General features: G+C 35.8%; 1 protein-coding gene across 1 annotated transcript in view; it reads left to right on the plus strand.

Moving 5' to 3' along the window:
- Positions 1-12,868, plus strand: part of LOC150091770 (D-ribitol-5-phosphate cytidylyltransferase-like) — a 54,598-nt gene extending 41,730 nt beyond the window's left edge. The window contains exons 7-10 of the mRNA XM_090369623.1: positions 3,987-4,032; positions 7,785-7,873; positions 11,309-11,572; positions 12,773-12,868. Coding sequence (XP_090225749.1) covers positions 3,987-4,032; positions 7,785-7,873; positions 11,309-11,572; positions 12,773-12,868 — 495 coding nt within the window. The remainder of the gene's footprint in view (positions 1-3,986; positions 4,033-7,784; positions 7,874-11,308; positions 11,573-12,772) is intronic.
- The last annotated feature ends 398 nt before the right edge of the window (positions 12,869-13,266 follow it).

A 13,266-nucleotide genomic window follows, 5' to 3' on the forward strand; every position in this document is an offset into this window, starting at 1 on the left:
CAAAACAACAGTGGACCTAACACCGAACCCTGTGGGACTCCACTAATAACATTAGTCCAAGAAGAGCAGCACCCATTGATTACCACCCTCTGTCTTCTAGCACTTAACCATCCTTTTATCCATTGTAGCAACTTACCCTTAATACCATTCTGCTCCAATTTGTACAATAGTCTTCCATGCGCAACAGTGTCAAAAGCTTTCCTGAAATCCAAATATATGATATCAAAATTATTTTTCGCATCCAGTTCCTTTGTAACCACATCATAATATCCTATCAAATTTGTCAGACAAGACTTTCCCTTAACAAACCCATGCTGTGTCTGAATTATTGCTGCAGTCTTGTCTAGATGATCCTGCAATGCATCCTTAACCAGCGACTCCATTATTTTACCTGGAACAGAAGTTAAACTAACTGGTCTGTAATTACTCGTGTCACCCTTCGATCCCCCTTTGTGAATTGGGGATACATTTGCACATCTCCAGTCCGTGGGAACCTCCCCTGAGTCCAAGGATGCTCTCATAATTATGGCTAAGGGTTTGCTTAGTTGCTTTGCCATCTCCTTTAATATAACTGGATAGATCCCATCCACCCCAGGTGCTTTTCTTACGTTTAACTTCAACAATTTCTCTTCCACTTTGCTCTCGGTTATTACAAAATCATTAAGTATCTCGCTACAATTTGATAACCTTCTGCCATTTTCAAACCTTAATAATTCCTCATGTGTGAATGTAGATGCAAAATACTCATTCAGTTTGTTTGCTATCTGAGCAGGATCATCAACAGTCGAACCATCGATGTCAAGTGGACCGATCAGATTCATCCCCTTTCTCTTAGAGTTTATATAAGTAAAGAAATCCTTGCTGTTTTTCTTAGCATCTTTTGCCAAGGATTTCTCGTAATCTGCCTTCGCCTGCCGAACCTCCTTTGTGACCTGATTACAGATTAACTTATATCTGCCATAGGCTTCTATGTCGCCTGATAATTTATATGCATCCCATGCATTTTCTTCTCTGTTACGAGTCTCATTAGTTCATTTGACAACCATTTAGGCCTAAACCTTGAACAATATTTCTTAATAGGTATGAACCTTTTAGTAGCTTCCACGATTAATTCCTTGAATGCTTCCCACTTAGAATTTACTGTTGGTAACATCGTCAGTTGATCCCACTGTACAGAATTTAAAAACTGTCGGAGACCACTGTACTCGCCTTTACGGAAGCAAAAACCCTTTCCTTTACCCCTGATAGTAGTTAAATCTTTAAGTAAATCCCACGTCAGTACACTGTGATCACTGCCACCTAGTGGTTCTTTTATCCGCAAATTCCTAATACATGAATGATCACTGCTGATAACCAGATCAAGAGTATTACTTTCTCTGGTTGCCTCTCGAACATGCTGCTGCAGAAAACAATCATCCAAAAAATCCACAAAAGTCTGACTAGTGTGTGAGTGCCCAACCCACAAGTTCCAGTCAATATCTTCAGTATATTCAGAATAAAAATCACTGTGTTTTTGGCAATGAAGGTTTATATAACTTGCCATTGGTATTCAGTTAGCACATGAATTGTATTTTTTGTAAGCAGGGCATTAAACAAAGGATGTGCATTTGAGATGTTATAATTAATGGAGTGGTGAAGGAGTGCAAAGAAGTTGTATCAAGTTTAAAAAGTACAAATGTTTTATTGAATGGGCTCTGAAAAGTTTCTTAACTAGTTGGTTTTGAATAGAATGACACAGAAAACTTTTCAAAAATTGAAGTACTATACATAGATAGCTCAAATCCCCAAATTCTTTTAGCATTAGCATTAGCATTAGTAGAGGCATTTGATGCAAGAAAGCAAGCTTATGCAGCATCAGCCAAAAAAAAAAAAAAAAAAAAAAAAACCACTTCCACTTCACCCCTCTGTTCGTTCGAAATACCTGTCCAGCTGAGCCTTAAACTTATTTAGGCTATCAACTTCCATGACAAGGGATGGAAGTCTGTTCCACCAACCAACCACCCGCTGGCTAATGGCAGATTTCCACACGTCTATCCTACATCTGTCTTTCCTCAATTTGAATTTATGCCCTCTCAGGTGATTATTCTGAGCAAGAGGAAGAATCCCATCAGCATTGAGCATGCTCAAACCATTCAAGGCTTTATACACCTCTATCAGATCACCTCGCTGATGCCTAGTCTCCAGACACTGTAATTTGCAAAACTTAAGCCTTTCTTCGTAAGAGCACCCCTTTGTTCCATTCACTAATCTTGGTGCCCTTCTCTGTACTCGTTCCAGCAGCTCTACATCCTTCTTGAAATGAGGCCTCCAGACCTGTATACAGTACTCTAGGTGTGGCCTGACCATTGCCTTATACAAGGGAATAATCACCTCCTTATCCCTGCTAGAAAAATTCCTATATATCATTGACAATACACCATGAGCTACTCTTACAGCCCATCTGCACTGCTCAGAGAACTTCATATCTGCCTGCACAACCACCCCCAGGTCCCTTTCATTCTCTACCACTGTTAGTGTAGTACCACAGAGTTGATACGTTGCTCTGGGGATTGCTGTTTCCCATGTGTAGTACTTTACATTTGTCAATGTTAAACTTCATTTGCCACCTCTCATAGGAGCAGAAGAATTTGGGGCAAGTCAGTGAGTCATTAGCCTTGAGGGGCAGACTTTTAGGGACAGCAAAAAAGTATGGAAATAAATAAAAATAACAAAAATATTCCTAAAATTTGTTTCTAATTTTACACTTTCTAAGTTTTTTCCATATGAATTATGTTAAATTCAAATGTATGATGATTGAATGAATAAACATTTGATAGTTGATGGTTTGAAGGTGGGAAGGATGGTAACAATCCAAGCCAGACCATCTTGTTTTTCAAAAAGACTTGGATTGATTGCATATATGGTCCAAAAAATGGCAACTAAAATTTAATAATGCTTCTAAATGTAAGTAAATCTAGGATTTCTGTTCTCCAAATGCATAACATAAATGATATGCATTTGGAGAACAGAAATCGTGGTGTCATGTAGCTAGGGAGAGAGGAGCTAAAAGTGGTTCATGATGAAAAAGACTTAAATGTAGCTAGGGAAAATTACCACAAAGCTAGAAAATCAGTCTGAAATTCAGCTGCTTATTTACAATGCACAGAAAACTTTCTGTGCATTGTAAATAAGCAGCTACAATGGCACCTGGTGTCTTCTCTATGATTTATAGGGTCTTAACTAGTATGGCAAAGGATGTCATTTTCCCTTTTCACAAGGTGATGATTAGATCATATTTGGAATATTGTATTCAGGTCTGGAGACTACACCTAAAAAGAGATGTAGAACTTCTGTAGAGGATTCAGAGAAGGAGCAGCCAGATTGGTGATGAGTGCAAAGAGATGCATGTATGAAGAATAGCTTAGAAGGTGTGGACATGGGAAAGTTTGACAACCAGATGCTAAGGAGAGATCTGATTGGGGTGTATAAGGCACTGAAGGGATTAACTGAAATAAATGAGGAAAGTTTATTCTCCCTTATGAGACATGAACCAAGGAACACAAGTATAAAATCTCAAGGAATAACAGATGGTCAGACCTTATGAAGTTCACCTATGGGTAGTGGGTTACTGAAAAATTAGAATAAGTTGCTAATCAATGTGGTGGAGGACTTATCTCTGCTCAGTATGAGTTGTTGCTTGCTGCAGTTATGAACAAATTATTATGAGACAGTCATATTTTTTTGTACGCTGCAAACTTTGGTCGATTAGAATTTAAAAATGAAATAGAAAAACCAATTGCTTAAATTGATGTTAATTTGCATAGGATTTTTAGATATTTGATAAGGATAGTTGGATAAAAATGATTCCTTATTTGTTTATTACCAAAGCAGTAGTTTTCTTTTTGAAAAATCATCAAATAAAAAAAAATACAGTATTGCTATCCATTCCATGCAATAACATAGTTGTGATCATGATATCATTGTTAAATACACTTATGCTCTTTCAGGTCACACACAGAAAAGATCTTCATGCGGTAGAAGGTGCATTACAAGGTAATAAATATTTTAATATTTAGTATTTTTAGAATGAGAAATGGTATGATATTCAAAATAAATCAAAATGATCACCTGCCTAATAGTTTGTCTTCCTCTTGCTGCCAGTACTGTCACCACTTGGCAGGGCATGGATTCTATAAGACCTCAGAATGTTGTACCACGTTTCCAGGATTGTGGATTTAGGATAACCCATGGTGGGGAATCCAAATGCTGGGTCTGTCAATCCGTGTAATTTCAGTGATGTTCTGTGGGATTCGTATCTGGTGAATTCTGAATTTATATAGACAGTGCATGTTAGAACTGTTCATAGAAGAGTGTCCTAATAAAACCTAATGCAAATGAATTAGAAATTGCTATGTATAGAATTCCAGCCTAATGTGGAAATCTCTATTTGGCCATTTTGTCCCATAGTTGATCAGTTGTTACCAAAGCTTTTATAGTAAGCATGCATGGAAGGATGTGGATGTGGCAGACTTAAAAATTGAAACATTTTGTGATCAGATTTTTGAAAAACGAAGGGAATACTTTTTTTTTTTTTTTTTATGAAAACACCAAACACGAGAGGTATTAGAACCTATAGTACTTAGTACCATGCTTGGGTTGGAGGTTGAGAAGATGAAAGAAGATATTTGTTGACATTACACTTGAACTTCTGTAGACTGTAATTTTCAGGAAATACGCACGAAGGAAGGTTGTTCCAGAAAACGGCAGTTGAATGAATAAATGAGGAAGATGAAAAGTTGGTTCTGTGAGTTTGAAGTTAGACAGTAAATGGATGTTGGCTGGTAGCGGCATGTGTTCAGACTGTTTTGAAAGAGAGAGCGGGAATTATAGAAGCCAATTCAGAAGAACAGTGCCCATGGAAGTATCTGTAGAAAAGGCATGCAGCAGACACAGTATGCCTATGAGACAGGGAGTGGAGAGACTCTGTTAGAGAGGAATCATTAATTAATCTAACTACCCTCTTCCGAATGGAATCTAGAAGCCGCCAGAGAAGTTTTGGGGGCCACTGCCCCAGATGGGGGAACAATATTTTGTGGTAGGGCGGATTTGCGATTTTTACAGAGTGAACAGCTGTTTGGAAGAAAAGTAATGCCAAGGGTGAAAGATAAAACCTGTTTTTCCAATTTCACCAGGCAAGTTACCCGTCATTGGACCCTTTCAAGAAGAACAATGTCTTTCTTTAGGTGCAGTCTCCATACTTGAACACAGTATTCCAAGTGTGGTCTAACAATAGCTTTATATAATGAGATTATGACATCCTTATCTCTAGTAGCGATTGTTCAATAAATGATTGATAGGACACCATGGCCCTCCTTGCAATCAGTCTATAATGCTTGGAGAACTTCATATCTGACCGTATCATAATACCCAAGTCCCTTTCCTCCACTACCAGCTTTAGTTTAACTCCGCCAAATGTATAGGTTATTTTGGGGTTATTGTTACCCAGGTGCAATACCTTACACTTTTCTGGATTAAAGCATAGCTGCCATTTTTCTGACCATCTCTGAAGCCTATCTAGGTCATTTTGAAGAAGCTCTGCTTGGCGGCAATCATTAACTACTCTACCAATCTTTATATCATCTGCAAATTTAGACATCACGCCCTCTATCCCTTCATCGATGATATTTATGAAAATCAAAAACAACAGTGGTCCTAATACCTGAAGCCACCCTGCTATCCATCTAAGGATTTTCCCTGTGATTCGAACCTGTACCAGCTTATAAGTAACCACTCATGTGGAACTGAGTCTAATGCTTTGCTGAAATCCAAATAAACGTCGAAATTATTCCCTAAGTTCAGCTCTTGAGTGATCCTGTCAAAATAGCTAACCAGATTAGTTAAACATGATTTTTCCATTACAAAACTATGTTGAGTATCCTTAAGAATTATATTTATATCTAAGTGATCCTGAATTCCACCTTGATTATAGCCTCCATGATTTTCCCTACTACTGAAGTTAGACTAGCTGGTCAGTAATTTCCCACTTCACTCTTAGAACCACTCTTATGTATTGGAGATACATAAGAGTGGTTGTAACAGAAACAGACCAGTTAGTTTAACTTCTGTTCCGGGTAAAATAATGGAGTCACTGGTTAAAGATGCATTGCAGGATCATCTAGACAAGACTGCAGCAATAATTCAGACACAGCATGGGTTTGTTAAGGGAAAGTCTTGTCTGACAAATTTGATTGGTTATTATGATGTGGTCACAAAGGAACTGGATGCAAAAAATAATTTTGATATCATATACTTGGATTTCAGGAAAGCTTTTGACACTGTTGCGCATGGAAGACTACTGTACAAATTGGAGCAGAATGGTATTAAGGGTAAGTTGCTACAATGGATAAAAGGATGGTTAAGTGGGAGAAGACAGAGGGTGGTAATCAATGGGTGCTGCTCTTCGTGGACTAATGTTATTAGTGGAGTCCCACAGGGTTCGGTGTTGGGTCCACTGTTGTTTTGTATATTTATCAATGATATTGATGAAGGTATATCAGGCTTAATGTCGAAGTTTGCAGATGACACGAAGGTTGGCAGGGTTGTTAATGACAGTAATGGCAGTGTGCTACTGCAACAGGATCTAGATAATTTGGGCAGATGGGCTAAGAAGTGGCAACTGAAGTTTAACCTTGACAAATGCAAAGTACTGCATATGGGTAGAAGTAACCCCAGAGAAACGTACCAACTGTGTGGTACTACACTTAAGGTGGTAGAAAATGAAAAAGACCTGGGAGTAATTGTGCAGTCAGATATGAAGTTTTCTGAGCAATGTAGACAGGCTGCTAGGGCAGGTCATGGGGTTTTGTCAATGATATATAGGAATTTTGCTAGCAGGGAAAAGGAGGTGATTGTCCCTCTGTATAAGGCAATGGTCAGGCCACGCCTTGAGTACTGCGTACAGGTCTGGAGGCCTCATTTTAGGAAGGATGTAGATTTGCTTGAGCATGTACAGAGAAGAGCAACACGATTGGTGAGGGGAATGAAGGGATCCTCTTACCAAGAGAGGCTTAAGTTCTGCAAATTGCAGTGGCTGGAGACTAGGCACCTGCGCGGTGATCTGATTGAGGTCTATAAGGCCTTGAATGGGTTGAACACGCTGAATTCTGATGGGATCCTCCCACTTGTTCAGAATACGAACCTACGGGGACATAAGTTCAAATTAAGAAAGGATAGATGTAGAATAGATGTGCGGAAATTTGCCTTTAGCCAGCGGGTGGTTAATTGCTGGAACAAACTTCCATCTGTCGTTGTGGAAGTTGATAGGTTAAATAAATTTAAGGAGGAACTGGACAGGCAATTGGAGGGTATGGTGTGATTTTTTTTTTTTTTTTTTTTGGCTGATGCTGCATAAGCTTCTACACTTGCTTTCTTGCATCAAGTGCCACTACTACTACTACTACTACTACTACTACATTGGCACTTTTCCAAACCAATGGGAATCACTTCCAAGTCCAGTAATGCTCTCATAATTAGCCTCAATGGTTCAATGCACTCACTTGCCGCCTCGCTATATATCCCTATTATCATCATGAAATTGACCGAATAGATTTGGTGTAACTAACTTGACTTAGCATTTTTAAACATAGCAAACAAGAGTACAGAACATTGGATAAAGAATGTTTATTATATGAAAGCTTAGTTTTAAAAAACATTATAGTATAAGAAATTTAAAAGCTGAAAACTTAACATTGAGATTTCAGTGTATACATAATGTAAATATTTTAATAACATATTTTTTATTAAAGGATCTGGTACAGTTGTGATCTGTGATGATGGAGCCAGTTCAGAGTTCCTAGTGATATTAAAAGAAAGTATTTTTGAAAAGTTTTCAAAGGTAATAATCATGCTAAGAAATTGAAATTAAAATGATAAATCCGAATTTCTTATCTCTTACAAATAGTTGATTGTAAGATTTTTAAGAGATACCATTTCAAAAATAAGTGAAATATTGTAAAGCAATATTATGGTTAAGGGCCTGTGAGCTGGTTGAACGAAATCAGGAAGGATGGAAGTTTATATGGCACTAAAATTCTCAGACTGAAAATAAATGAATTTAAATATCCCATTACAAGTAAGCATATTAGCTCCCCAAACCTGAGAATCATAAATAAGATTAAATAAAAACAAAGAATACAGAAGAATATCATATTTACAGGGACAAGTATGATATAGAATAGAATATTTAAAGAATATCTAGTTTTAAAAAAAAATCATTAAATGTAGGAAATCTAAAACTTGTCCATGTGCATATATTTCTGATTCTTATATGTATCGTTTTAAAAAAATGCATATATTAACACATCTATGTTCAGATTTTTAAAAATTTTATTTCAATTTTCGCCCACTGTAAAGTATATGAAATTTGAGTACTATGTATGTTGCTCTGTCCTGAGTGATTATTACTTTCCATGTTTATTATTCAAACATAATAATGAATATTTCAAATGTATCTTTCAAACTAATCTTTAAAAAAAAAAGTTTGACTGTTAGAAACCATTAAAAAAGACATAATTTATGTCTGTTAGAAACCATTGATAATCATTAGTTCATGTGGAAGAGTTTTATGAATAACCTGTTGGATGCACTCATCCTATAATAATGGAAAAATGATAGAAAAAAAAAAAAAAATCAAGATCCATATCAAGTAAACATATCTATATTTAGGAAGGTACAAAAAAATCACAGTTCTTTATTTTCAGCCAGCAGTTAATAGGACTGATTATTTTCAAATTACACATCACAGGTGAAGCATTGACACTACAGAGTTAAGGAAAACTAACTCTTTTTAATATGGAATGCTGCTATTGATGAAAACTAATGGCATTTGTTATTCAACCAACAAGAATTTGTTGGTTTAATAATAGGTGAGATGGGTATACGATAGACCACTGCAGACAAAGAGTGATGAATAGGGGAAAAAAAGACAGGAGCATGGTTGGAAGCTCTTAACCCTCAGTTAATGTAATAGCAGAACTATCAAAAATATTAGAAGAATAACCATCTGAAAAGAAAGAAATCAAAATAAAAAGAGAGAAATAGCAGAGTTACCTTTACGGACTAAATAACCCCCCCCCCCAGTTACTTTAGTTCAACTTAGCTTTAGCTGTCAACAGACAAACCACCACTCCCATTAAAATTAGAATTTTTTTGAAACTCTGGGTACTATTCTATCTCTCGTGTTTTTAATATTCACCAACCCTGAGTCCATTCCCCAGCTTTAGATACATTTAAAGTTAGGTATTGAACAAACCTCAAGGTCGTTATGACCTATATAATAAAAATTACCTAAATATTTATACTCTTCTCCTTTTAATTTTTTTTAATAATTTTGCTTCTATTAGAATGATGTAAATTTTCATATCCTCCTTTTCCCTCCCATTTTATTCCCATTTGTTTTTTGACTTTGTCTGCAGTGTTCCTTATTCTTTTTTCAGACAAAGGATATTTCCATATCCTTTGTCTGTAGTGTCTAACCTCCTAAGAAGTGATTTTTTTCTCTGGTATGTAAACCAACACTTTCTATCTATCAAATTTATTTCAGTGGTGGTATTTCATTTTGTAAATAGTTGGTGTTCCTTGTAGGCTAGTCAAGGGTTCAGGCGGGTTTTCTTACTTGCAGCTTATTCAGCTTACATTTCTTCCGGTTTGTATGTTCCACATATTCTTGTCTTCTTTTATGGATTAATATGATCATTTATATTACACTATTTTTAATGCAATGTGTGTTTTAGCTCAGCCTGTTCCTACCAGCTCACGTAACCCTAACATTATTTTAGAATGTCACCTTTCACAACAGGTTTTCTTTAATTTTATTTATTCAGAGCAGTCTCTGAAAAACTACAATTTTATAATATAGGCAGTCAGTATTGTATTAAAGTTATATTTATTATATGTGGAAAATGTTATATTTTAAGTTAAGCTAATTAAAAATAAATTTTAATTATCCACACTGAATGTCACTTTTTTTTTTGCTATTGCTGGGCCAGTTTACTTTAAATGCCAGGGCTGATTTCTTGTCTCAGTTTGTTATTGAACACTGATAATTGTCTCATCAAAAAATATGGTTCTCAATTCCCCATATGAGACCACTTCAGATTGTAACTCCTGGCAAAGTCACTTCCTTCTTTATATGAGTGTTTGGATTATCATGGGACCAATACACACAAGTTGTCTATTCACTGCACCATTGCAGTGAATAGACAACTTGAGAGTAATAGGTGGAAGAAAAATATTTACAGTTGAAGCTCTATATAATGACCCTCCAGAGGAATGAGACAATGGTCGTTATATCGATTGTTCATAAAATAGCATTAGGTTAATGAAAAATTGGCTGGGACCAACCACATAGGATGCTAAAAAGGGGGTCGCTGTAAAGAGCTTCGACTGTGTGTTATAGGTAACAAGCATCATAATAAAGTTAATCCATTATAATAAAGTTTTAGCTTGTCATTTACTGTTTAGTTTATACATAATGGTTTTTTAAATAATATTGTATAAAGAACATAAAACATTTTTTTAAAGATTTATTCATTAGATGTTATGTCAGCATTTTTTAAATTTAATAATGCAGTATCTATCTTAAATTTCTCAGTCTTATGTCTTTGAAAATCAAAATCCAGGATAATTGGGAACCATAAGCCTAATATGGAAATGTTATCAATGAATCTCATAGTTATGATATGGTATAATGTATCCATTGGAACTATGCAAAGAATTTGTCTTCTAAATCTGAATGTGCAGCTTCTTGAATTTTCTTTATTTTTAATGTCTTCTTCTGTCCACACTCTGATTTTTAATTGTATCATGACTTTTAAGGTATGTAGACAATGCTGATAGCAAAATTCCCAAATGTTTTGCTTTTCTTATCAACTTTGCTGGTTATTTTCAGTTTTCTTCAAAATTGGTTTTCCATGGCTTTTTTTTTTTGTACATTGAAAGATAGGAAGATAATTTAGATTGAACCAAATTTTACCATTCACAGAGATTTAATAATGACTCAGTTAAAAGTTTGATACTTTGAGTTATCTGGTCTGTAAAGTATTCAAAACCACATCCTCCTAATTGGGACTTGCTACTAACTTTGAGTTATGCAGTATCAAGTTAGAGGTTTTAATTGTAATTGATGAGCCTTGTTCATTAGAAATTTTTTCACTGATAGCAAAAGATCAGACTTAATTAAGAAATGCCTTACATAGCTGTTATAAACTAGTGCATTTTAACTATCAAATTTTGTAACCAGAAATTTCTGGTTTTACTGTAATTTTTATAGTGTTTAATCTATAAAGAAAATGGTTCCTGTAGGACTGAGTCTGAGAACTTTATAAGGATACACATTTCGGTACCTCCCATTGAAGTGATTGAAACCAAATCGTTGTTATATAGTACTTTTTCAAATGCTACTGTTCACATAATGATGAATGCCAAGATGAACAGTTTTCCTGATGTTCTTCATTTACATCAAAAAGCAAGAGAGAATGCCATTACTGGTAGAAAATATAATGCATTTATGTATTTCATCTGCTTAATATCACAGGTGAGTGTAATAAACCAATAAACCAATAAACCTTATAAACCAATCTTTAGTTTATATATTGTCCAATAAAAACATTATGATCACCTGCCTAATAGTTTGTCTTCCTCTTGCTGCCAGTGCTGTCACCACTTGGCAGGGCATGGATTCTATAAGACCTCAGAATGTTGTACCATGTTTCCAGGATTGTGGATTTAGGATAATCCATGGTGGGGAATCCAAATGCTGGGTCTGTCAATCCATGTAATTTCAGTGATGTTCTGTGGGATTCGTATCTGGTGAATTCGGCAATCAAGGTAGCACACCTGGAAGTCACTATTGAACAATACCAGGGCATTATCCTGCTGGAACACACTTGTGTCATACAGGAAGACTTACCATGAAGGGGATGTATCTGATTAGCCACAATGGACAGTTTTTAGCATTTTTTAGCATTTAGAGTGTGGTCTAGAGGTATAAGGACTCCAAGAGATTCCCAGGGAAGCATTCCCCATACCAAGACACTGCTACCATCCATCTGCCATTCACGTGGCACATCAGGAAATGTGATTCATCAGAAAAGGCGACTTTTTTCCCGTTTTTAGTGGTTCAATGAGGCTGTTTAAACTTTAGGTGTCATTGGTGATGGGTGGCCTTAAGCTTGAGTACCTTGACTGGGTGTCTGTTCTGAAGGCCCATATGGGGGAAGGTTTGTTGGATTGGCTCACACAAGGCAGAACAGCCCATGTTCACCATGACTGTTGATGAGACATGTGCACCTGACATTGGCCTGGCAACTGCTGTTCTGTCTGTCATCCATCCACTCTTGGAACATCTTAACTACAGCACTCCACAAACAGCCCACAAGATTTGCAGTTTCCATAATACTGCCACCCTTCAACTGGTACCCAACAAACGTTCCTTTTTGAAATTCATCAGATTATGCCCCTTGCCCACATCTATTATGGACCACATGCCATAGACTTTCAGTATCACATGTACCAGGTGGGAGGAACAGCTGATTGCTAAAACTTGGGGGTGGTCATAATGTTTTGACTGCATGCATGGTATAAATTATCTCAGTAAAATTTCCTATCATATCTTAAGGAATGTTTTGAAATGATATTTTATTGTGAAAAACTATTCAGATGTTTTGAGAACTTTTTAATTATTGAAGAGTTAACTGATTTTTAATTACAGCTTTGTCATTACATTCTGTTACAGGATTCCAAGGAAAATTACAGGCATACAGCCCAGTTGGCATCATCTCTTCTGTTTAATTGCAATGAGCATTTCAGTGGCCACATATTCTATGTTTAAATTAAGAAAAAAGTAATAAATTTTATTTATACTTTTTATTAAAAGTAGCACGTTTATCATTTTTTTATGTAACTACACAAAGAACTTTCGAGTTTACTTATGAACTGTAAAATTATAGATGAATTTTATTCTAGTTCAATTTTCACTTAACTAATATCAAAATCATTACATCAAAGCAAGGATAGAAAAAAAGTTGAAGGATAAAATATTTGAGGTTCAGTTGGATAGTCAGAGCCCATTAGAAGATAATATGTTTTGTGAACCCTAATATTGGCAAAAGTATAAACTTCTAATGAAATTACAGAAACATTTTTTCATACTGCATTATTTGAACATGTAAATGTTGAAAATTTCAAATATTGTATGAGAGTCATTTAATTAAAACATGTTAAGGCTTC

The sequence above is a fragment of the Mastigoproctus giganteus genome, chromosome 1, assembly GCF_048544385.1.
Source record: "Mastigoproctus giganteus isolate SK-2022 chromosome 1, ASM4854438v1, whole genome shotgun sequence".
NCBI lineage: Eukaryota > Metazoa > Arthropoda > Arachnida > Uropygi > Thelyphonidae > Mastigoproctus > Mastigoproctus giganteus.